Raw genomic sequence first — 25,991 nt, forward strand, 5'->3', positions numbered from 1 at the left:
GAAGAGCCAGGGCTGGAGACACCGCAGCGAACGACATCTACGCAGACAAGTTGGAAGAAATTAAAAAGCCATCAGCCTCAAAGAATTGCGACACTGCTTGCAGAGGGTCAGCGCCCTGGTCTCCAGGAAAGGTGCCAAGCAGGTTGCAACAGCACTCCCCCACCCGGGGGGACAGATCCTGCCCGCCTTGGAAACCCAGCATCAGACGCTGGCGAAAGCAGCGCAGCCCTCTGTCCGAATAAGCTGAGAGGCAGGACAATAAAAAGGGACAAAAGAAAAGGCATTTCCATGCTCGGAACCACCACCCAGCCCACATCCCACGCACGTTTTGCTGGCAGGTTTGCGTGCCCAAGCAGCGCGGCACACAAACACACACAAATTCAGCATATAGATAAACACACACACGCTCCCCACATTTATACAGAAACACAGACCACTGAGGGAGGCAGGAGCCGGGCGCCTGCTGTCAGCTCCCCATGCCTCGCCCGGGGACTTCCAGCAACGCTTGGGTGCTCCGAGCTCCTGCTCAATCCCCGATTGTTTTCTGAACGCTGACAAAGTGCTGCTGGTGTTCTCAGCACGGGCAAGGCACCGCTCCTACCCCCAAAGAGCTCGCCACCAGTAATTAGAGCTATTGCCTAACATCGCTAATTACCACCTTAATTTACTTTGAATAATTCTTAGGTATTGTCAGCTCGCCACAATCTCTTCGCAATCTGTACATAAAGGAGAGCCACACAAGGTACTGCTGCCCGTTTCGTGTGCAGACACACAGGCATCGTCTGCAGCCAGAAAATTCGGTTACCAGCGCAGGCTGAGCTGACGCCACGGCCCGACCTCAGCACCACGCACGGAGCGGAGGCAGCAAAGACCTCGGGCTGTGATTTGCAACAAAATGCCCCAGGAGAGCTCCGTGGCTTCTGCGACCACATCGTGCCCTCAGATATTCTCGACCGTGGATGAGGATCAGCACGGCTCACGTTAGAGCAGGTGCCCACACCCCAAACTGAAACACTTGATCCTGTTAGAGGAGCGTGTCCTGGCTTCCAGCCTTGAGGGACGGCCAGCTTTTGGGGAGCTCTGCAACGTCGTCAGGTTCGGAGGGCAGGGAAGGAATGGGGGAGATGGCAGGAACTGTCCGAGCAGGCCTCTGCTATCATCTTCTGTCTTTTAAAATTGATTTTTCACTAAGTATCTGCTGTGCAGAAGTCAAGTCCTCTTCCCACCTGCCTGCCTGACTGCTTTTCTACCTCCTCGCACTGCAGCCCGCTGGCCTCCGCTTTCACTCCTTGGTATCTGCCGCCCAGAGACTTTCCGTGGAGGTGGACATGGACCCCAGCAGAAAACGTCGGAGCCACTGACGGGAGCAGCCAGCCCAGCAAACAAACGCCCTGTCTGATCAAACAGCCTCGGCGCCCTGACCTCCTTTACTGCCTCTTCGCCCTGCAGACGGCCGGGGAGGGAGCGCGCACACTGCCCGCGTCAGGACCGCTGCGAGCGGCGCCTGCAGCCAGCCCCGCTCCCTGAGACGGCTCCAGACAAGCCCCGCGGTGGGCAGGCGCCACGTGCGGGATCAATAAGGTCAGGAGCATTTTACGCAGGGCATCCTTTACCGATACAATAAAGGCCGGTCCTTACCAGACCGGTACCGCCTGACGGGAGCCATTGATCACCGCAGCACACCTCAGTGGCATTTATCTTCAGCAGCACCCGACAGCACGCCGCTCTGCCCTCCGGGCAAACACTAGCTCTCGAGGCTGTGACATTCAGAGCAAGGAAGCCAAAAAAGTCTAGAAGAAAACCCCTCCTGTCATCTCCCAGCTGCTGCGTGGTGTGGAAGAGGGCTGTTGCTAGCTGGGGTTGATATGTTAAATATTATTTCATGGCTTGTGTACTTTTCCAGTTCAAGAGTGAGTCCAGAGTAGAGGCCACCTAAAAGAAACAAATCCTCTCCGGGCAGCTGCCTCGTGTTTACATCCCCGTTTCCCTACAAGGGCATCAAAAGCACAGCTCGCAAAGAGGGAAACCAGGGCACCCGGAGGTGGTGGGACTCGTGTGGGGCCACACAGCCGGTCGAGAGTCCAGACGAGGAATCCGAGGCAGCCCTCTGCCACGCTGTAAATATGTACACACACAGAGCGACTCGCTTAAAGAAGGGTCTGTGTCTCCCAGCCTCTGATGGATAACAAGCACAGCAAAAGAACTGCTCTTCACAGACAAAGCCAAAAGGTGCACAGCAGCTTGCACAAGGACGGGAGTAAAAGCAGCAGCTGGGAAATTCGGGTGGCAGAAACTTGTTTTTGCAAAGCCAACGAACCCCGAGGAAAGCCACGGGCACGCAGTGCTGTGTGGCACAGGTGGTGCTGGACCTCACGGGCACGCCGCAGTGTTGGTGGAGGGCTTGCTTTCTGCCCATGACTCTGGTCCAGCAGTTGCTGTGAGATCCTCAAGTTTTCCTGGAAGCACTCGAGGGCTGAAATCCCTTTCCCGAGCATCTGCTGCCATCCGGTGGCAAGCGCTGCAAAGGCACCCGTGGCTGAGAAACATCCCCGGTGGCAACCTGCAGCCTGGCCAGGGCCGTGGGAGCTCAGCCAGAAGCCGAAGCAGGCACTTGCCCTCAAATCCATCGCCCCCAGTCCTTCAGGCCGCCCTCCCAGGGAGCTTCCCCACCCCAGGCCAGCGCTCCAGCGGCCACCCGCATCCCCACCGCCCAGCTGGGCACCGCAAGGCATGCCAGGGACAGCGGCCAACTGCTCGTGTTTTCTTATTTGCCATCTTGTAAACAAAAAACAGCCAGCCGAGAGCCCCCGGGGGCCCAGGCAGAAACAGCCGAGGCCCCCGTCATCCGGGAGCCCTGCATGACTCCGGGCTGAGGCTGGCACCCGCAGAAATGCACAGGGCCCTGCAGCAGGCAGGAACGCTGCTCGGCGCCACGCGAGGCTGGTGATAAAAAAGGAAGCAGCCACCACATACCTAGAGGCTCCGAGGGGCAGAGCCAGGGGCCTGCAAGTTGCTGCTCCTCGGGCAGTAAGACGAGCCAGCCATCTGCTTAGGAGACAGACCTTATGCACTGCAACGGCTTCGACACAACAAGGAATAACCAAATCTCCGCTTCCCCAAGGCTGCAGCAAGGGAAGCAAGGCAAGCGCATCCTCTGGAGCGTCCCAGTGTTGAGAGCTAGCACACCACTGTGCACGGCAGCACACGACAGGGCAAGCAGCAGCTGTCTCACAGGGATTACGCACGCAGGCAGAATATCGCAAGCGCTGCTCACAATTACTCCAAGGAAATCTAGCCGAACAGCAGCCTCTCTCTTACTGCGTGGTGGTGTAACTACCAGCTCTCGATGCACCACTTCAAAAAGCTGCCTCTGCTCCAAACCATAACTTGTCAGGAGCACTAGGGAAGACCAACGCCTTACTTTACTGCCGGCTCCAGGGCCTCAGGGACCAGACCCACACCACGTAAGTACAGGCGCTTATTAGCAGATTAGAAGATGTAAGCAACCCCAGCAACCTATGCTCAAACCCTATCTAGTAATATTTTCTGACTGCAATCATGAATTCTTCTGCAGCCATTAGGATTCAAGGGTCTCCAAAGCTAAGTCCACTTGCATCCATGTTGCACAAGTATTAGAAATCCATCTGTTCAACACTCTTATGAAAGAGCAAAACACGACTTGTAGCAAGTCAGTATCTCCCTCTCTGTTTTATCAGAGGGACACCGAGACACAGCGTACCACCGCTGGGATGTGTGGCAGAGCCAAACAGAAGCTGGGCAGACTGGGCAAACCACGGGCCCAGGCCCTGCGGAGCAGATGCATCTTTCAACGGGCTGTTAAGTAATTTGGCACAAATGCCAAAATGCAGTTTGAGAAATTGCAGCCTGGAGTTGCAGAGGGGACCAGAGTGACTGGGAGCCCCTGGCAGAGCAGGTTGCCTCACCGTCAGCACCTGCCTGTGCCCGTTAGCCTCTTGCTGTCAGAACAGCACGGTGAGGTTACCTCAAACTGAAGTCCAAGCCAAAGGACAATGAAATGCCAAGCATAAAAGGCACCGCTTGTATGGCTGCTGGCAGGTAACACACACAGAATTCGCACTCTGCTGTGGAACATGAAATACATAGAGAAAGAGTTTTGTTCTCTGCTTTGGTCTGGCACCTCTTTACCTGCTTTCCCTTTAAGCCAGGACAAGAGTGGGTATGCTGGAGAATTTCAAGCTGACTTTGCCCAAGACGGTCAGCTACAAACAGACGCTGCTTCACGGTAAGACTGAGCGGCTCAGAAAATCCTCCCGTCCATGCTGGGACTCCGCTGAACTCCCTTCCTCAACCCAAAACCCAAAGCAGATGAGACTGCCCCTGCCCCAGTGCCCACAGAGGAGCACAGGGGCATTCGTGTCCTGGTTATGCCCAGCACCCGTTGCCCCATGTCCTGTTAGTTCCTACCGTTTGCACTCAGGAGTCCGAGCAGAGCCCTCCCTGAACTGCACGGAGCCTTACACGATTTCTTTTCCCTTTCCTTTATGCTCCCTGATTCTCATTCCATTTGAGTCACCTGCTTAAAAAACAAATGTGGTCCTATCACCCCAGAACAATACATTTCAAATAAGCATATAAAAGACCATTTCTTGACATGAATAAATTGATTGGGACCATTACCTTGTAGCCACTTCCCCCAGAAAAAGCCTCTTAAAGGCAGCCTGAGGCAGGGAAGCAGCATTTACATTTAGATGAAGGTGTTTCTGTCACAGTGTCTCCCCCAACAGCTCCTGGCCCCAGGTATTGTCTCCACAAGAAATTAGTAAAGCCAGGCAGCTCTGCTTTAAACAACACCTAAGGAAAAGGAAAGAAAACATTGCTACAGCCCCGCTGCATGCACACTGTGCCTGTAGTCACACCGTCTGTAGCAAAGCAATGGCAAGAGGTGAAAGGACAGTGGTATCATCACTTCAGGGAGCAGCAAGGATCTTACATCTTGAAACTGACTTTTCCAGCACAAACTCTGTTAAAATGCCCTGCATTAGGCGTACTGAGCAGTTAGCGAGGCTGCTATCGCCAGGCTCAGAACCGCCCCCTTACACGCTGGCAGTGGACTAGATTCAATGCTGCTGTAAAACACCGTAGCACCACCACAAATTTACACCGTGTAGGCTTAACCTCCAGCCCTTCCTCAGTTCATTACACTCTAAGTCTTCAAGACACCTGACAAATGAAATCCAGGGTACGTGGCTTCAATACTGATGGCGAGGGAGCGCTTTGCATAGGTACCTGTTTTTAGGGGCTTTTTTCCCCGGGGAGCACAGATCCCACAAGGATTTTCACTGCCCTCAGCATCCCCAACTAGAGAAATCTCAGTGAGCAATAACCAACCTGCGTTTTTTTTGCTGCTGTCACTGAGAGGCTTGTTTATGATTGAAATTTGTCTCGTAACACAATAGTTGAAAGAGTAAAAGCAATGGATTCAGGTATTACCAATAAAATTATGCTTTACTGTCTTACCTATCAGAAAGAAATAAATATTTTGCAATCAGCTAGCTTCATTCCAGTACAGCTATTTCCACAGTTGGAAACTGAACCGCTAGAACTACACCAAGGAAGAAAAGGAATTATTTTCACCTCCCTAATCAATACCACCTACAGTAAAACCCAGCACAGGCCAGGCTTTAATGCAGCAGTTTGACAGATGAAGGACAGACATAGATTACAAACCCTCTACGTGCCAAAAAAGTAGATCGAAAGGGGCAAGAAACTGAATAAACCCAATAGTTTCAACGTGATGAAGAGATAAGCCACAGATTCTGAGACAGGATATAGTCAGGATTATTTAAGTATTGTCATCTGCATGAATCAGTACTTGCAGCTCGGTGCCATCCTAGGGACTGAAGCCTCTGCTCAGATTCCAAGTCTGAGGTCAACTCAGAACAAGTTTCAGCCTACACAAATGCAGACAGAGCTTCCCCTATGTGCTGAGGTAGCTGCAGACAAACCTGTCTGCTCTCCTGCTGGCATGCCTGCACCTGGAGGGTCCCTGCACGTCAGCACCAAACGTGCACGTAATGGAACATTTAATTAAACGCTGTTTCATTTCGAGTGGGGAGACACTTCACAGTGGCCCTGTGTCAGCCCTAGCATTTTACAAACCCTTTCAGTTCTGTAGCACAAGGCACTTGCACACTCCTCAAACTGTGACAGCAGTTGCAAACGTGCATCTGCTTATCCTACGAGATCAGCACTATATTCGTTTTCTCCTCTCGAGAACTAACATGGTAGCGCTCGGAGCTGAACTAAAGATGTGCCAAGCGAGAAATGTACTGGCACCAAACCACAGTGCGTTATAGGGATCTGCATATGGGCTGCAGAGAAACCCTTCAAAAATACCCAAGGTATAGCTCCGCAGGCTGTCACAACACTTGCCACTCTCCAGCCTTCCTTCTGACATGCTCCTCAAGCTCATCGCCCTGCCTGACACATCAGCTAGAAGGGAGATCTCCCTGTCCCCCAGTACACATCTTTGGTGGCCACATACCTACGCAGTGTCAATAAATCCAAACTGTGACCCTCACTTCACCTTATGTTTCCACTCCCTCAAAGAATGGCTAGAGGAATATTTGCAACATGAAAACGCCTCACTGGAGACACACTGGATACGGTGCCATTTTGTGCACTACAAGATTTAAGGCTGAGTGGACCCTTTCACAGGTTAAAATAAGAGCACCTGGAGAACTCCCGTATTTCAAAATGGGCACTTTGCCTGTTAAATTCCCTTTGTTAATCCTCTCCCCCCACTTCCAATAAATTGTCACAGTGACAAACAAAAACCTCACTATTACGAAGTGCTGAAGCTCACTGGAGCTTCTGGGAGAAACCAAGTAGCATGTTCCTTTACTCCTTTGCTACCGAGCATCCTCTTGTGTTTCATAAAATATTGTTATTGATATCCATTTTATTTGCTACTGCAGAGAAAGCATTAAGTGGTGAAGAAGACTGGAGAGAAGCCAAAAGAAGGATAAAACAATGATGGTTAAATGACAATAAAACAATCCAACACAGAGGGAGGAAAACCCCTTATGTAGCTGTGGCTGCATGTTTTGAAGGCATACATTCAACCAAGTTACTAGGCCGTTAATACTAGATTCCTTTACTTGTAATTGCCTAGACTTTGTAATTAGGGTTCATTCAAACAAGCTGCAACACCAGAAAAAAATCCATCTAGCAGATCCGATTAATAGCCTGTTCCAGGAAAACCAAGTCCCCAGGCAAAGTGAAATGCAGCTCCACTGACATCATGCACAGCTATTTTCCAAGGCCAGTGCATCAATTTACTCCGTAATTTCTCTCCCGTACACATGTTCCCTGGTGCAGGAACTCAGCCTTGGAGCTATAGCAAGGGACAAGAGCGTTTATAAGCTAAGTGAGTTCTTTGCAGAGCCTGGTTCCTCCTGGTGACATTGCCACAGGTAAAAACATTGGACAAATATTTAAAGAGCTAGCAAATAATGAGATAAAACTGCAATATGGGATTTCAGAAGCTAGAAAGATCCAACAAAGTCATTCAGAGTAAAAGAATGGAAATAAGATGCAAAAATAAATCTTTTTCTGGGTCTTTCACTTTTACAACTGTACTTCTGAGTTGTGCTAAGAGTTTATGCAGGGAACTTGTGGAAAGAGGATGGTGATTAGGAACAGGGCAGGGAGGAAGGACATTTTTTTACATATATAGAAATAGCTGATTTTGCAGGGGAAAATTACTACTTCTACAGAGATGAGCATTTGTAAAGAACAAAAAATAGCCCAGGTAAGCTGTCCACTTGGAATGTACGGTTTGCATTACGTTTGTTTTCACCTGTTGCTCCAGTTTGTTTTTGCAAAGTCCACACCCTTAAGAAAAGTCACGGATAATTATCTTGCATTAAAGGGTGAAACAACAGAACAGTCATTTGTAAAAAACAAACAAAAAAAAAAGACAAAAAAAAAACACCAGCAAAACTTTCTCAAGCTTACCTCACACATGTGGAGAGCAAGGCAGGAGAAACGTCCAAGATGGCGACGGAGGTGACTGGGACATCTGGAGGGGTGCCTGTCACAGCAACACGGCCTGGACTGAGCTCACAGAACAAGCCAAGGGGCTGCTGCCTCAGGGAAAAAGGGGACACTGCCTGGGGAGCCTGGGGGGGACCCAGCTCCAGGCTGAGGGACACTGCCAGGGGGGCACAGGGGCACCACCAGGAGGGTCACGGGGCGACAGATTTCCCTCAGGCTCTCACTTCCCTCCACAGGCAGCCAGCCAGCGCTGCCCTCAGGAAAGAGGCTGGGCCTTCAGGCTCCCTCCACCACCTTTCTGTCACCCTTCTCCCTGCCACAGCAAGGCACAGCTCCTGCCTGCACACCACCATGCTGAGGCCTCGCAGCTCCTTCTGGAACCTTCCGGGCCCAGGCCCAGGTGTGGCTTGTCAGGTCCTCACAGCCTGCATGGCCCCAGCTGCGAGCAGGGCATCACCCTGTGAGGAAAAATCCCCTCCCCAGCCCCAAAGTGTCCCACCTGGCGCAGATACAGCTCCCAAAATACCACTTTTATGCCACCCATGCTGTGCCCCAGTTCAGACCTCTAAGCACAAAGAGCTTTAGGGCCCAGGCAAAAGTCCTTCTAGGTGCAGGGCTGGGAATAACAAATTCAGTTTAATATTTGGGCATAAACCAGGCTTAGTCTCAGGCTTTGAGAGGAGACAGGCAAACAAGCTCACTGCTCCACCACTGAGGGCGGGACGTGCCACAGGACAGGCGAGTGTGCCTTCCTCAGCCATTCTGATGACTGTAAACAAACTTTTTCAAACATTCAATGCATTCATTTCTGCCATCATCAAAAGTAAAGGAAAACTGAGAACTTAATCACTTGCCTAGAGTGCAGATTTTGCTGCTGTTTACTAGAGTGATTATAGCAAACCAAATATTTAATAGTGCATACACATGTAAAAAGCTGTTCTGCTTTCCCTCCCCTTGCTCTCCTTTCCACCTCCTGCTACTACTGCCTAAAACAAATTCACTTTAACATCTTCAGGGACCAAACCCAATGCACAGAAACTCCTACAAAGAACAGAAATCTCACGCCAGGCAACACAAGCTACCTTTTTTCCCATGTTCAAAGAACAGAACAATCAAATTCCAAAACAAAACACCAGGCTTCACCTTTTCTCCTCAGACCTAAACGAATATATGTTATAAAAAGCTACCCACGGCCTAGACAGGACTGAAACCTCGCTGCCCATGTTACTCTTTACAGCTGACATGCCATTAGAATGAAGTCTGGTAATGTACCTGTAACACAGCCACGTGATGGACAGCTCTCTAGCCTTCAGCCTTGTAACGCCAAGGCATCATTAACACAAGACCAACACTGCAATAGGAACTATATCATTCAATGTATGCAGTAATAAAAATCCTCTTTGGCCTTGTCCCTGTAGGGTTCAACGTTTCAAGTCTGGAAACTCAACAACCTGTAGCAAGGGAGGGCAGCCTCAGCCCATTCAAGTTCTATGTTAAGTACAAGAAATTAAAAAAAGAAATAAATAAAATATGTCAAAATAAATACCATGGCACATGTTCAAGCCAGGCTTAGAGAAAGCATTTTCAGAAGCTATTTCCAGTAGACAGAATTGACCTTCCCCTTACAAAATGCCACAGGGTATAAATAGAGCAGACTCTTGAAATATGCAGCTCCAAACTCCTTTGCAATTTGTCTGCAACTGCTCTGTCTGCTCCAAGCATGCTCAAACAACAGGGCTCTCTTTTCTTACCACACTGAGAACACTCATTAAATTGAACTGGAGTCAGGACACCTCACTATTTCTGAAAAATCATTTATCAAATACAAAGGAGGAACAGATCCAGAACGCAGCCTTACTGTCTCCCTTTTGACCAAACATTTATTCTGTAAAGATACTCACCACCTCTCTCTGCAGCAGCACGACGTTTTCCTAAGCTTTGGAGACACCGATTATCACGAACTGCAAATACGGAACACCCAAACAGCTAGCTCATACAAACACATTATAATCCTTGATAGACAGAGGGAAGGCAGCCATTACAAACGTACACAAACACAGAAGTGTATGCAATTTGAAAGCAAATTTTAGCTTTTCAGCAAGCAATGAATAGACAATGAGTTATTGTGCACCCTCCTCTCCACAATTATCATCGCTTTGGAATGCATCTCTCACGAGCCCGGTATCAGTCATATTCAAGAAGACTTCACTGGCACAAAGTAACATCTCTTAGAAAATAAGAGGCACGAAAAAATTCAGCTACTGGATCATCTATAGCATACTATTAATTTAATTTGAAGGTTAACCCTCGTGAGTCATCAAGACTCATTTTCCCTTGTATGTTTTCCAACACCTTTGGTTCATAAGCAAAATTAAAGGAAAATGACAGCATCTACGCTGTTTCAATAGAGTAGAATTGAGGGAACTGTCCTGCTTTTCTACTCTTCACTGGTTGATGCAGTGAGAGCTTCTCCACACACTTCATTTTAACTACTTGTTTGTGCTCAAACAGATCAGTGGCTACAACACATTACCATTGTACACAGAAACCCCCTGAAGTCATGACAACCAAAACATCCTTACACATTCATTCTTTTCAATTTGACTTCTCAACTTAAGGGAAAAAAATGCTGAAGTTGCACAGTATGGCCCTAGAGCATAAATGAGCCTCGGATAGGCAAAATACACTCCAAAGGTGGACATGATGTTGGTGTTCTGTGTACTGTATATTAAAAATGAAATAACCTCACAGAAGGAAAAGTAAAGCCAAGAAAGAGACAAGACAAGCTTTGAAACTGAGAAGATGGCCGTGCCAGCATCCCATATTGCCCCAGATGAAAATACTCTTTTCCCACTAACAACAATCAACAGACACATTTCGCTTGCAGGCAAAACCTGGCTGCTGTAGTGTAGCTTGGTTTTATTTATGTCCACAAATATTTCAAAAAAATTACAAAATACTCAAATGGAGAGAACACAGAAGTCACGATTTCTGGGTTTCTACTCTGTTTACACTGTGTTATCCCATGGCAAACTACTCATATATACATTAAGCTTCAAGATATATATAAATGTAGCAGTCAGAATGTACACTCTGCTTTAACGGTGCAGTGAAACAAGCTCAACCATGACGACATAGAACAAGAGAGACGTTTCAAAAACACTAAAGCAAAATTAAAAAATAAACTTTTAAAACTGAGGAAAAACAAGAGAGATTTCTTAAAGAAAATCAAAAGGTCTGGGTTGTTTTTAACAGGGCATCGAACAGCAAGATGGCTTCAAAAGCCACTGCAAGTAAAGTTGTAGTTAATCACAGGTCTAAAATGGAAGAATTTCAGTGCTTATTGGCTGAATGATGCAAAAAAAATTCCCCAAAATATCAAAATATTTATCTGGAAACAAATAAGCGAGATCAATGAATAACTTTTGAACTCAGATTGCAAAGCAACGCTTCATTTGGAAAAAAAATACAGAGAGAGGAGGGAGCAGTAGAAGGAATTAGCAAATTTTTCTTAAGAATAACTGTAGCTAAAAATAACAGCAGAAGAAAAGATTCGGAAGAAATGGCTGTATGCCCCCAACCTCCCAAATTCCACACAGTAAAAACAGGGAGGGGAGAATTATCTGAAATATGCCTAATTGGCCCTTTAAAATCAACCAAGGCATGCTGCTGTCTGCTGAGCAAACCCATCTTACCGGCTGCTCCTCTTAGCAAAAGTTAAAAACGTTATTCAGAAGACAACTAGTTCCTAATTGACCTGATCACTGCAGACACAAACTAAAGGCATTCACTGAAGAAAACTTCACCATCCTTGGCTCTAGACTGACCTCATGGCTTCCTTATGTCAGAAATACTAGCTGTTCCTGCTAACGCCTTCAGAAAGTTCACACATAGCAGGTGGAACTGATTAAATGCTACTGCAGTTCCTGAGCACTGAGAAATCTGGAATGGAGAAAACAAAGGTCAGCATCAATGGAAAAAATCCTCCTCTCCCTCTCTCATATACTCTCGATTTAAAATGGGCTTAGAACGCCCTGATGCAAGGTTTTAATTCGTAAATTGATGTTACTGTAATGCCCAACAATAACCTTTGGGCACTAACACCAGGTCTGGATCGAGACCCATGCAGTGGACAAAGCACTGTGCGTGCCATGCCTTCCATTAGAGCGTATGATTAACTACAATTTTATCAAACATGGCTCAGTACAGTCCTATGACACAACCATCACATTTAACAGTCTACGACGGCAGAGATAGAGTGCTCATAAGTTGAGAGAGGGAATGGGGGAAGTTATGCACCAGCAGAAAACATGGCCAACAGATTCAGATGTCCATTGGTTGCATCACCCTCTGCTCTGGAGAAAAAAAAAAGAGTGGCAAAACAGTAAAAACTAACCAAACAAAACCAAACAAAACCTTTCTGCCTAGACAGTAAGCAGAGCTGTCTCCAGAATAATGCTCACTGGCCTTCTGTGTGCTCCTCTCCTTTCACCACTTACATGGGAACTAGCCAACAGGAGTTATTCTGCATGGACCCGTAGGGTTGGGAGTCAGTAAATGTTACTGTCCATGTTTTTGATTAATTTTCATTAATAAGTTCCTGAGATACAGAAAACTGGCGGCAGTTAAAAAGTTTTTGCTTACAAAAAAACAAAATTTCAACAGTCAGAGAAATGCAGACTGGTCTCTGCAAAACAACTTTAAGAACACTGAGTTGCCTAGTCCTCTTTTCTTAAGAGTATATCAAACACAAGAGGCCAGAAAGAGCAAATCCTCCAAAAATATGCACATGCATACAAAATTCTGGCTGTACTAGTTTGTGCCATGGAGCATTTTAAAAAAGATTTTAGAACAGATTATTTCTTTGAACTTTTGCTTATCCTATAAGGGATAATCTAAAACCAATGTAGTTAGACTACGTGTCAAAAAGGTAATAGGAAAGAGGTTTATTATGGCCACACTGAAAATTAACCCTTGAAGTAGGCATCAAAAGGGTAAGCTGGTTCCAAGGGACACCTGTACTGCTGAGAAACCCAACTCAACAGAAACCATCTGCAAAACAGAGAGATGTAACACTAACAAAAACAAAAAACAAAAACCAAGAACAGAAACAGTCATTTGCAACATTATCCCTGCAACTCCCTTTAATGCTTATTGTTGATAGCAAACCAAATTTCAAGCTTTTACCCATTTGAAATTATTGATACCCATCACTCCCTTTAATTAAAGGGATAACTATATATATTTTTTTATTAAAAAATCAACTCTGTATTCTGTCAATACCAGGTAGGAATTCACAACTTGTGATGTTACTGAAAATCAAGATAAACGTTTCTGGAGTTTTGTTTTGTTTTGTTTCTCCCCTCTACCCAAAAAAGTTATTTACAGACTTAAAAAGCCATGCTGCAGAACTGAGCTCTCTTTAAAATTATGAAGATTTCCTACAATGTATTAAAATAAAAGTAGATTTTTATTATTATAGCACTTGGATTCAGAGCTTGTTATGTCACCTACTTGCAATCCTTGTTTTTTTTTTAAAATAGCTATAGATGCATTGAGTGTCTCTTCACGCACAGTGACTTGTGTTGTGAACCTGATTCTAGCACCTACTCAAAACAAACTAGTAAGAAAAAAACCAAGATTGCAGGAAGTTCTCTGAATATTCCACACAGTCCTGTATTTTCAATAGGCTTCTGAATACGTTGTCATGCAGGGAGACCCACACCAGTCTTGAGAAATCTTCTCTACAAATGAATGCTATGCTGATAAGTCTCTACTTGTTGGGCGGTTGTTTCTGCTTTAAATATATAAAGAAATCTTTATAAGATATTCTTTTCCTTTTGTAGCTCTTATTGTATGTAAAAATGTTCCACTCCTTCCCAAGGACTGGGGTTTCCATAGCCAGCATTACAAATAAATAATTTATTACAACTGTTTGTCGCCTTCTTTCTTCAGTCGACTGAAAAAGAAAGAAAACTCATTTTAACAAACGAAGGAGGTGTCATGACACTTCAGTGACAGCTTGTCTTCCTGCTAACCTCACCTGGGTGCCCTGAAGGGAACAGAGGTTGCAAGAGGACTTCTGAGCTTTCAGCACAAAATGAGAACCACTGTAACAGCAGCGATAACACTGTCTGCTGTGGGAGGAAGCGATGACCTTTCGCTACCGAAGCGCTCCTTACATGTGAGCCAGATCACTAGTGCCAGCTCATCAAGCTTTGGCTTTATCTGCAGTTGCAAGTGAAATGTCAGTCAGCTTCAGGCAGGCTGGCTGCCCCCACGGCGCAAGGCCAGCAGGTAATTTTGGAGAGCAGAAGCAAGGACGGAAACATCAGAGCGAGGCAGTGCAAGGCAGGTATTTAATACGCTGTTTCCTATACATCCTTACAGCCCACAGACATGCGGAATGACCTTTGCTAGGTGCTGAAGGCTTTTTCTTCTTAGCTGACATATCATTCAGTGGCCATTGCCCACCAGGAAATAAGGTGGTGTCAGATAAGGCAGGCCAAGAGAACCACTCTGCTATCAACACTATGTAGCATTCTAGGTAGAAAGTACTCGCGTGATTCACCTAGGCATTCTCAGCTGTTAATTCAGGATTTTATTCACAGATTTCAATCTCCTTTTGCCTTTAGTCATTTCTTAAAATTTACAGATTTACAGAATTCCTCACTGCTTCTCAATCATAAAACTTTTACGCACCTTCCTCCTGCACTGCTTTCAAGAAGAGACAGCAATGTAGAGGCAGCAATCATACTAAAACCGCTTGGAGGTAATCCTGCAATAAACGACTCAACTGCTCAAGTACTACACCAATAATGTGGGCCTAGCTTTCAATCTGCCCTGTCATCTGTGCCCAAATTAGGTTTTACTGCAGCTTCACCATCCTCCCCGCGTGCATCAGGACAATACCTCAGCACACAGTAAGAAAAGAAGTAATTCAGGAAAAAAAGAAAAAGAAGGAATGTGGAGAAATGTGAAGGAAGCCGTAGCACCTCTTAGTCTCCAAAAGCCTTTGTGGCACCTCTCACCTGTAATAATCTTCCTGACTTGGTAGATGACCACCGTGCATGTGAGGATGCCCGTGCAACCACTGCTGCTCCATTGCCAGTCTTTGCAGCTCTGCTGACTGGGCGTGCATGGCCTGCAGTTGGTGGGCTGCTGACATCGGAGGTGGAATGGCACCAGGCAGATCTCGTGGGTAAGGGGTACCTGAAACAGAGACAGCTGCATGCTTTCCAACATTTTTTTTTTATTTTTTTTTTTTTTTGCTATGAGGTCTGCAGAGCTGTCCCACAAAGCCACCCTCTCCCCCCAAACCAACACACCAAAACAAAACCCAACTTCAGCTGTATCTGAGGTTACAGCTCAACTCCACCAACTCCCCCTCCCAGGAAACGCTAAGACCCAGAGGAAAAGATGACAGGTCAGATCAAAGGGCAGCCTCCAAGAAGGACCATAAAATGCTCTCACCAAAGACTGGATGTCGGAGCATTTCATGCTCATGAGGTGGCTGCCCTAGCAATGGGTTGGGGATGGTCCCAGGTGGGTAGGGAAAGCGTGCCAAATGGGGTCCAGCTGCTAAAGGATCCACCAGCGGGTGAACAGGTCCTGCTGAACCTTTAGAAGAAGCAAAGAAAGAAAGCAATCAACTGCTTGGGGAAGCAACACTCACTGTTGGGAGATCAAAAGCCCTGTTACCACTTGAGCTGGATCAGCATTTGGCCTAATTGGCATGTAATTACCAGGAGCTTAGCTCCATCCAATTCGAAACCCACTTTTCTATCTTTAAGTGTTTGAAGTGACATCTGCTTGCCAAACAGTCTTAATTGTCAAAGCAACAACACAAGGCTTTCAATTTCAACAACAACAAAAAGAAATCCACCAAGTGACAGGGAAAAAATCAAACAGAAAAACCACCTAAGCTCTCACTTTCAGACATTGCTTCTGCTGTCCCCATACACACTGCAGCAGTGGTTGTGATGAGACCTGCTCTGACTAACAGAGGCAAATTGAGATGTTGCAGTGAAATCTGTTCAATACTGAAGACTTAAAAAAAAAAAAAAGTCTGCTCTTGCTTTATTTGGTCTTGCAAGATCTCTCCCCTGTACATTTTTTTTTTAATTGCTTACCATAATTACATTTTCCCCATATGTTCAGAGTGTGCTGGTCCTTGGCTAACACCTTAGGCTGACTATGTCTCTGAAAAAACAATCTGCTCTTCAGTCTTTACCTCTCAGCCCCTTGTTCTCCTCTCTACCTACCACTGGATTGTTTCAGAACAAATAACTGGGCAATACCTAGACCTACCTGCAGAGCAGCATTAAATGACTTACCCAACAACAGGATCCTTCCAGAGACACGATCTATGACAAATTTCTTCTTCTATCAAGGGGGTATAGAAACCTGCCTGAAACTGTGCCAGTCCATAATTTGCACAGGCCCAACCAAAGTCCACAGCTGATGGCTTTAAGAAGGCTGATCCTCACAGCTATCATCTCCCACCTGTAACCCTCCCACCACTTCATCTCACAAGACACCGCTGATTGCCTTGCTGTACAACTCAGGTTCTGCACCAGCACTTAAATTCCTTCCCTACTCCAAAAAGCAGACATCCCAGCCATGTTCAATGCATATGCTCCAAGGCAAAGCATGCTGTATTTATTGCACAGACAGTATGTTTGTACCCAGCTGCACCAGGAGCTGCACTCTGAGTACTTGGACTTCCTTCATTTTCTTACTTGGCTGCTACTGCACCTGATGCCTTGCTTGCTATGTTCTCTCCAGTCTACTACCAGAAAACCAGAAAAATTCTGCTTAGTGCCAGACTTAGTGCCAGACGTGCTCAGAAGAATAACCATGTAGCTTGATTTAGAAACGAACAAGGCACCAATTCATTTTTGACACCATTAAACACCTTGGGAAAAACTTCTCTACATGTTAAGTATGCACTGTAACTAAAAGATGCCAACCCATAAATTTAGATGGTTCTTCTGAAAATTGTGACAGGCAATTTCAAATTAACTAAGGCTACGTGGTCGGCATGTCAAACGCCCAGAGATGAAGTCTCTTCTCACTGTGTTTTTAAAAGCTCCTAAACACCAAACCTTTTACAGTGGCAGTGCAGAGTCTCCATGAAGACCACTGTACCATTACCATCAGTTACTTTATCATTGTGTTATCGTCCTGCACCCTTCCAAAAAACCAACGGTTTGCATTTCAGGTATTAGAACCTTAGACTGTTCAAAAGTCACGTCATATCGAAAAATAAAATAAAAAGATTTTATTACAAGGAATTCCAGTTCTACTGCTCACGAGAGGTTCCCTAGGAACGTGCTCAGCCCGGGTCCCGGGGCTCACCTTGATGTAAAGGATCCTGCTGATGTAGGTGTAAATGCGAATGTATGTGTGAGTGTTGGTGATGGTGAGGCGTAACGTTGAACATCTGGAGCCGTGCCAATGGGTCATTTGTCAGCGATGCCATCCGCTCGGCGTGTATTCTCTCTGCTGCTAGTCTGTCAGGGTAGCTCATTTCAGGCCGTAACTGCGGGCCTGCCAGTGCAAGTCTCTCTCTTTCCAGCGGGTTCAAACCCGGGTGGAAGGAAGCAAACGGGTGAGGTCCTGCCGTTGGGGGAATAGTCAGTGCACCATGCCTGGCAAAATGCTCCATGGGGTTAGTTGCTGGGTGCAGCGCGTCGAGCTCTGGGGGCTTCACCTCAAAGCCAGGTTTCATCCTCTCTCTCAACTCCCTTTCCCGGATTTCTCGCTCCCGGATCTCCCGCTCTCGCAGCTCTCGTTCCCGGATGGTGGGGTCCACGTTGTAGAGGCCAGGCATGTGGTAGGCCAAAAGCGGATCGGTGGGGTTCAGGGGGACAAAGAAGGGGTGATTACGGTTTGTTGGTGACATGACGTGAGGACGGGCGTATTCGCTCAGTGTTCGTAAAGCAGGTGTATCTGGACCGATGTATGGTGGCACGGCAGCGATGGTCGTTGGTGGAGGTTCAAATGAAGGTCTCATATGTGCTGGCCCACTGAGCTGAGACTCCCCAAGACGGCCTTCATGGGAAGAGCTGGACACCTTCTGCTGATTTTTAAAAAAAGAGATTTTTAGTTCAACACACCGGGCTTAAGAACACAAGCATGCACTTCCCTTGTTGTGCTTCAAGCTCCAGGAGGGGCTAAGTTCAGCCTGCTGAGCCTTCTGACTCCTGTTACATGTGCTCACTCCCCTGTGGTTTGGAGAAGAAATGGATTCTGTCCAGCCTGTAAGGCCATAAGATAGCTACTTTGGAGTGGCAGCCTCAAAGCTCACTAACTGCCTTACAGTTAGCAGAGAAGCAGCTCGACGGTACGTGTCACAGCTTTGGGCAAAGGCTGCCTGCTGCGTGGCACTGCACACGGCCTGTCTTGTTTGCAGCGTGTTCTTCCTCTACTCTCCAGACCCACTTGTATCCCAAAACTTACTAAACCCAAGGAAACTCATCTCCCCGATGTGCAGCACAACAAATTCCACTCCTTCTACAGGAATTCCTCTGCATCCTGCTCTCCCCACATGTACAAGGGCAGCACAGCACTTCTGCGGAGGGCAATAAGCACAGTTTACCCCTGCGGCCGTCCAAGGATCTGTATCCCCTAAATAAAGCCAGGTTCCCATACGTGACATATCCCTTAATGGACAGATGCTACATCCTCACTTTTACGATTCTACAGAGACACACAGCTATGATTCAGATCTCTGAAAAGCACTTGGGAAGATTGCAGCACCTTGTTTTTCAGCATCAGTAATGCATTACCGACCTCCCAATTCTGCGGGCCCAGATGTAATCATTCCTTTCCAACAGGCCACAAAAAAAAAAGGATTAGCTGCACTGGCTTTTTATACCAAGACTGGAGTTTGGGTCTTCCCAGGATAAAGAAGTGATGTGCCTTTAATCAAGTTTACTTCAAATATAAAAAGCTTTCAGATCCCTTTTCAGCAGACAGCAATCTTGTGCCTGCACTGCAAAGGTAGCGGAAGTTACACAAAAGAATTCATTATATCTGCACATGTGGAGGGCTTGCTTTTCATATCCCAACTCGCACTGTAAGTGATGTAGACGCTTGGCCCAGCTATAACCAGCTGCACTGGCTTCCCGCACGCCAAGAATGGATGGGGAGTAGAAACTCACCATTTCCGTTAAAGAGATCAGATGCCACCATGCCAACCCTCTCCAACGGCTACCAAATAAACTCACCGCAGCTCTTTCTGCTTCTCTTTCTCGCTCTCTCTCTCTCTCTCTTTCCTTCTCCTTTTCTTTCTCTCTTTCCCGTTCTTCTCTCGCTTTCTGCTCTGCTTCCCTTTTGGCCTTTTCAATGGCCTCTTCTCGCTTCTTGGCCAGTTTGGATCCTGCCAGAGGCATGAAGTACAAATCTGTTCTTGAGCATGAGTTGTAGCCACGGTCCAGGTGCTTATAGAACCTGAGAGAAACAAAACAGGAAGAGTTTAACTCTGGCAAGGGTAGAAGAATCTCAGGTTTAAGAGCTTTATGTCACAGAGGGGAAAAAAGTTATCACCCTATGCTTACAAGAGCACTACCTGAAAGCCACGACAGAAATTAATTGTACTATATTACTACATAGACAGAGTATAAAGCCCCTCTCACAAGTACAACCTGTGCTACCCTGTCTGAACACGCTGGCTGAAGCAGCACCTTTCCAGAAAAACAGCAAAATCATGCTCAAAACAGGGGCTACCAAGATGCACATGTAAAATACACTCAACTCTCACAGCAGCTCATTTCTCACACGCATTTAAAATGTTTCTCCCACAGCGTAAATAGCCAAGATTTTGGTTGATTTCCAATAAAAAAATTGATCAGCAAACCAAAGGACAACAACTAGTAGACAAAGGAGAATTTAACCATGCAAAATCTCCCCTCACGCAACTCAGGAAGCGTTATTGCAAAAAATACGCATGGGAGGCAAGAAGGTTGGTGTATCTGAATCCTCTGATCTTAGCTATCTTTGGGAAGGGTGGCAGGGAACACAGTCACTGCTTAATGCAGAGTCTGTACAGTAGAAGGAAGCCTTTAAAAAACTATTTTCTTGCCCAAAAGGAAGGCAATTAAATGTGGGGTCTGCTTCCAAGTCAAGGTTAGTGATACTTGAACTTCACTGGAACACCAAGCAAGAGAAACATGGACGTACAAGGACCCAAAAGCATATGTACAAGGAAAGACGGCGCATTAAGGAAGGAATTAAGAAGGTTGCTGACAACCTCCATACCTGGCCGACTGACTGGCGTGACTCGGTGTATCCACCACAGTAGGCTCTGGTGATGGACTGCGGGGTGGAGGAGGAGGGCTCTCCGGTTCCTCAGCCTCATCTGGGACTTCTTCCTTGATCTGAATGGGTGGCAGCGTGCAGGATGTCACCACTGGCACGTTTCCACTAGAAGCTGCTGACGTGGAGATGGAAGTCTGCAGCGGGATGCCAGGCACAGCAGGCGGCGTGGAGGTGGAGGGGCAAGACGGAGGGGTGATGGAAGGCGGGCCCCCGGGGACAAACGGGTGCTGAGAAAAGGGCGGCTGGGAAGATACCTGGTGGAGTCCGGAGGGGGGGTGGCTGGCAGATGGGGGAAGGCTCTGACTTTGTGTCAGGACAGGAGGCTGGGCTTGTGACGACTGCAGCGGCTGGCTCTGAGGCATCAGCTGCAACGGCGGAGGGTGTGCGGATGGAGGGTGATGAGTTGAGAGGGAGCTGAGGGGTTTCAGAGCAGGTGGCGGAGGCAAGTTGGAGTTCATGGAGAACGGAGAAGGGCCGGAGAGATGAGGGGGGTGCTTGTGAGACGGAGGAGTGGGAAGCTGAGGGATTGGGGTGGTAGGGGGAGGTTTGATGTGAGGCATGGCCATGGGGGCGGGGGGCAGCGGCTGCTCCCGCGGAGGCTGAGCCTGCTGCAGCGGGGTCGCGGCCGGCAGGGCGGGCTGCGCCACCTGGACCTGGAGAGCAGAGTGCGAGTGAGACGGCGCTTGGGTCTGGAGGGGAACCTGAGACTGCGACGACTGAGTGGAGAGCGAAAACGGCTGGGGAGGCACGGGATGAGGCAGGAGGGGCTGTGCCTGCAGGCTGTGAGGGGTGGGCTGCGCCTGACCATGAAGCGGCGGCTGCGAGTGGGGCTGTGAGGAGGCAGGAGGAGGCTGGCTCTGAGACACGCTCAAAGGCTGCAGGGGCGGGTGGGGTGACGGCAGTCTCTGCGGGTGCAAAGCGGGGGCTTGCTGGATGTGAGAATGAGGAGGTGGCGGTGCGGGGGCCTGGGGCTGGCTGGGGGGCTGGGATGCCGACGGCGAGACCTGCGGCGGAGCTGCAGCAGCACTCGAGGCTGCTGGCAGTGCTGCTGGTAGCTGGGCTGATATCGGTGGCGTGGGAGGAGGAGCCTGGCCGGAGCTGCTCTGTGCCTGGAGCACTTGGGGCTGTGCCTGCAGCACTTGCTGCTGAGCGGATGAATCCGAGTCGCTCTCATTGTCTTGAGGGCTGGGGATGCTGGGTGACGTGCTCCGGTTGTCCTGGTCAATGTCCTTGGGATCGCTGCTCCCCTCGTCATTGACGCTGCGGCTGTCAGAGCTCTCGCCTTCGCCCTCACCCTCCGAGGGAGAGTTTGGCCGGCTGATCTCCTGCAGGAGAGAGGGAAGAGAGACCAGCGTGCATGAGAAAGCTGCACACAGAGCACAACCAGCCTGTGATCTATGCTAAAGAGCAAGTACCACCCTTGGAATCTCACAGGACTTAAAGCAGCAGAGGCAATGCCACTACAGTACTCTGTCAGGTCTGGGCTCCCCAGCACAGGAGAGAGATGGACAGACTGGAGCGTGTGGACATACTCCTATCCATGGAGTGAACCTTGTCAGATAAGTGTTGAAAAGGCAACCTAAAAGTAATTCAGTTGAGCACTGATACCATTAAATTAAAAGAACTCCAGTGCTCGTTTTTCTAACTCATCACAGAAGAGGCAAAGACAAATGCCAATTAAAAAAAAACAACAACTGAGGGGTGTGTGTGTAGAAATAAACCACCTATGTGCCTATATGGCTGATCCTAAAACAAACAAAGACTCCTGAACTTACCCTGTGTTGTTCCACAGTTTTCCAGCAGAAGGAACACGTTACAATACAGGTTGCTTTCCAGCCACAGATTAAGTTAAAATTTGCTGTGGCTTAAATTGATTTTGTGCTTTTGGTTTGTTGGTGGCTTTGCACTCCCTCCCACTCTGAAACTGCTCCCCAAAGTGAAAATCCTCTTCTGTGGGACTCACTTGAGTTTTGGATTTTTTGGCACTGGACCTGTCCGGCTCCTCTGTGTCAGACGCTGCCTTCTCCCGCTGCCTCTTGGAATTCTTGAGGGGAGAAGATACCTCTTCCTTGATTTTCTGCCACAAATGAAGCAGAACAGAGCAGTTACCAGTAATGGAAGTGCAAAAGTAAACTGAATGCAAGCCAGCGCTATCATGGTTAGTACAAATAAATGCGAAGGGCTCCTAGGGAGCAGAACTGATCAGAAGTTGGGATCGTCAGTATGTGACACCAACCTAACACATGCACCTCCGTCCAATTACGGGCTGCAGGGGAAGCTGTCCTGGAGCTGCTGCTGCTGCATTCCCTCATCTGCCAGCAGCAGCTCCCAGTAGCCCTTCACCTACATTATGCTCTAACCACTCCCTCTGGAGGTCAAACTTAAGCCAGGACTCAAAACAAGGCTACAATTTCACTTCTGCAGGCAGAAACCCAGGGGACAGTTTGGGCTGCAGACGTTTCTGACACAAACTAGCAGGAACAAGTAACACGTAAAGCATTCCTCATCACACTGCTGCTGTCTCAAGCTTCGAGTGAGAAGGAATATTTTTTTAAACAAAACAGTTGTCTTTCCACCTTTAGCTTTGCAGGATCGAGTCCATCAAGAACTTGTATCAGATAAACTAGCCCAGTATACTGTAGAGGAGACCAACACCAGCAGTTAACAGAGGATGGAGCAAGAATTTCTGCAGCAGACAGGCACCAGAAAAGCCTCTTTCTACTAAATGAGGGTCTTTACTCCTGATATTCTGAGAGGTTTAACCCCCCAGCACAGGGCTACCAGGGAGTATCTATTACAAGATTCCTGCCTTCTTCAATGGCCTGGGATGCGTTTACACACCTTGCAATTACCTAACCTTCCTTCATATTTGCTAAGTTCTCAGTATTGTCAAGTGACAACTTGCCCAACACTCCTCTTTTTTTTTTTTTAAACAAATATTTAACTTGCTACTTTTTAATTTACAGTGCTTAATGCAAGCTTCCCTCTTCATCTCGCTGCGTTTCTTCAGTACTCTCTCGGAAAGGCACTTATTGAAAGAGACTGAACTGTCAGCCTGCTCTGAAAATCAAGCAAATTGCATACAGAAAAACAGTACCAGAAGTAGTCTCAATTACTACATATTCATATTCCTTTATAAATAAAGATTAAGTACTGCTTAAAAAAACACAAAACCGTCTACTTGTCTCAGATATAGCACTTCTGATCTGTATTACCTCCATGAGCCTAATGCTTGCATTTGCATCTGAAAATGAAGGATTAGTTTATCATGAGAGCAGTAAGGTTACGTGGGGATACTTCAACAGCTTTTATCGCTACACATCCATAAGCACAGGAACAAAGCATCAGTCAGATGTACCATTACATCTTTTGCTTATGTACAGAAGTAGGAATTTCTAGGTCACTGACAGATTCCCTGGCCTCCTAGAATCTGCATCGTATTTAGCCAGTTGAAGGGGCCTCAGGTGTCCGGTCCTAACGCAAAAGAAGGGGGAAATTTTACCTTGGTGGACTTCTTCACCGAATCTGCTTTGCTGTCATTACTGGAGGTGCTGGCAGCGCTAGGAGAGTTGCGGCCACTGGAGCGGATGTCTTCATTAATAGGTGAGGCTCTACCATCAGGGCTGGCTGGCTGCTTTTTACGACCACTACGTAGTGTAGACATCTATTTGTGTAACAAGAAAAAAAGTTTATCCAAGCTAACACTTGCCAACTTCTTATTTTTTCCTGTCTTACAGAAAGGACATAGATGGAGCAATCCTGGTAAGAACTTGAAAGATGACAAACCAAGAGCAGTGAACCTTTCTACAGTTTTTCGCTGAAAGTTCATCTGGGCTTAAAAGTAGAAGAGGCAAATCCTTAATATGCCTCCACTAAGACATTAAATGCTGGTTATTTTATTTAGTAGTGTCTGCTAGAAACGAGAACAGTCTAGAGATGTTCCCACAGATGCTGCTGTTTGCATGCTAAATTTTCTTCATAAAATGTGCACACAGGTTTGTAAGTGTGCATACACACACAGGATGAGGTGGGAGGTGACCCTAATGTTCCATAAAAGAAGTCCATCTGTTGGCATTCAAACAGTCAAGACCAGTTGCTAAAACCAACTTAGTTTTGCTTTGCCCCTGCTATGCAATGGACCTGTCAGGTCCATAGGAATCACAGGTGAGTATGTTCCAGTAATTAACGCTGTTTCCCTCCCAGTGTAGCAGTTTTTTGGATGACAGGCTACCATAAAACCAATGAAGCCAACCTTACCAGATCGTGTAGCCTCTCAAGGTATTTAGAAGCAATGGTCATATCAGCAAGACCAGAACAATGGAGAGGGGAGGGCAAGGAACAAAAGCCATCACCACAAACCCAAAGCAAACATTAAATTAGCCAGAGTTGCCATCCAAGATCTCACAAGTGACTTGCACACAGGAAGGATCTTGGCATTTCACAGCGAGTAAAACCGCTGTGAGAGCACAATAACCACAGGAGCCAACATCAGCTTTTTGCAGGCAACTGACCAACTCCAGTGGGACCACATGAATAGCACTGAAGTTTTTTAAGCTCTTCCTTTAAAATAAGCCCAAGGGTTTACCTCTGACAGGACCCAGCTGGAAGGGTAAACTAGTACAAAATCTGTAACGAAAGCCTTGGCCTCATCCTGTGAGCAAATCCCACCCTCACATACACAAACCCAGCAGCAGGCACGTGCCATGGCAAACAGGCACAAAAGAGGAAACAAGGGTCATTTCAGACCACCTTCCTCCAGCCAACACCCCCTCTTTACAGAAGAAGCTGAAATGCGAAGGAACCAAGAGTGTTAAGCCTACCGAGCCTCGACTCCGCCTTGTCCTCATGCTATGCTTTCCACTAAGTCCATCATCTTCCTCTTTGACAGGCTTAAACATAAAGGGTGGAGGGTCTACGGGTTTCTCAATAGGTGGCAGCTCTCCGTATTTTTTGAAGTGAATGCGACAATCGGTACACAGTAAGATGTTTTCTCGACCGCCGTGGTGCCAGTCCTTGGAGGCTTGGGACAGGAAAAGCGACAGATTAGATATACGCAATCTACTAGATATTTAGCACAAGCAAATTACATTATTTGAAGGAAAAAAAAGAGAAAAGAAAAAAAGACATACAACAACTAGAAAAGTATCAGCTTTTCTACAGGCAGCTACGTCCTGGAAACCTCCAGTAAACTTTGTCCTGTTGCAGGCTTAGCCTGTCTTCCAGCACATATCTCCTTCAGTGCTCCATTTAAATACTATTTGTTTACTTAAGCAGCTGCAACTTTGAAAATAACAAAGAGAAGTCTCATCTGCTCTACCTGGGAACTAACAGGCAGCTACTATTCTCCAAAGCTGTGGCTTCTGAAAGAGAACTGAGCTGCGAACTTCTCGCTTCCTTCCCTTACATTGGGGCTTTCACCACGCCATGCATGTGCCCAAACATCAGGAATACTTACAGGAATGAAGCCACTGCAGAGGAGCACTGGTGCAGTGTTATTAACTTTTGTATGTGACACTCACAGTTCAATGTCGATTTGCTATATCACAAATGGATTATATAGTAGTAGATTTTACTGTCAAAATGGCTACTTCCCAAGACTCTCCTCTGTCACTGCAATAGTAAATCAT

The 25,991-nt window shown here is 47.1% G+C and overlaps 2 protein-coding genes across 10 annotated transcripts in view; both read right to left on the bottom strand.

Annotated features, from left to right (window-relative positions):
* Positions 1–8,099, bottom strand: part of SAMD11 (sterile alpha motif domain containing 11) — a 220,359-nt gene extending 212,260 nt beyond the window's left edge. The window contains exon 1 of one of the 2 annotated variants that reach the window (XM_040533325.1): positions 8,002–8,099. The gene's annotated coding sequence lies outside the window, so the exon portion shown is untranslated. The remainder of the gene's footprint in view (positions 1–8,001) is intronic. The other variant, XM_040533324.1, reaches the window with a different exon arrangement.
* A 2,827-nt stretch (positions 8,100–10,926) lies between these two features.
* Positions 10,927–25,991, bottom strand: part of RERE (arginine-glutamic acid dipeptide repeats) — a 232,261-nt gene continuing 217,196 nt past the window's right edge. For 5 of the 8 annotated variants that reach the window (XM_040533315.1, XM_040533316.1, XM_040533317.1 and 2 more), the window contains 9 exons: positions 25,185–25,384; positions 23,867–24,028; positions 22,328–22,441; positions 20,305–21,689; positions 19,275–19,497; positions 17,401–18,124; positions 15,514–15,660; positions 15,072–15,252; positions 10,927–13,999 (listed from right to left, as the gene is read on the bottom strand). In XM_040533315.1, the coding sequence (XP_040389249.1) occupies positions 13,966–13,999; positions 15,072–15,252; positions 15,514–15,660; positions 17,401–18,124; positions 19,275–19,497; positions 20,305–21,689; positions 22,328–22,441; positions 23,867–24,028; positions 25,185–25,384 (3,170 nt within the window). In that variant the 3' untranslated portion in view covers positions 10,927–13,965. The remainder of the gene's footprint in view (positions 14,000–15,071; positions 15,253–15,513; positions 15,661–17,400; positions 18,125–19,274; positions 19,498–20,304; positions 21,690–22,327; positions 22,442–23,866; positions 24,029–25,184; positions 25,385–25,991) is intronic. The other 3 variants (XM_040533319.1, XM_040533322.1, XM_040533323.1) reach the window with 1 other exon arrangement.

Source organism: Cygnus olor, chromosome 21, assembly GCF_009769625.2.
Source record: "Cygnus olor isolate bCygOlo1 chromosome 21, bCygOlo1.pri.v2, whole genome shotgun sequence".
Taxonomy (NCBI): Eukaryota; Metazoa; Chordata; class Aves; order Anseriformes; family Anatidae; genus Cygnus; species Cygnus olor.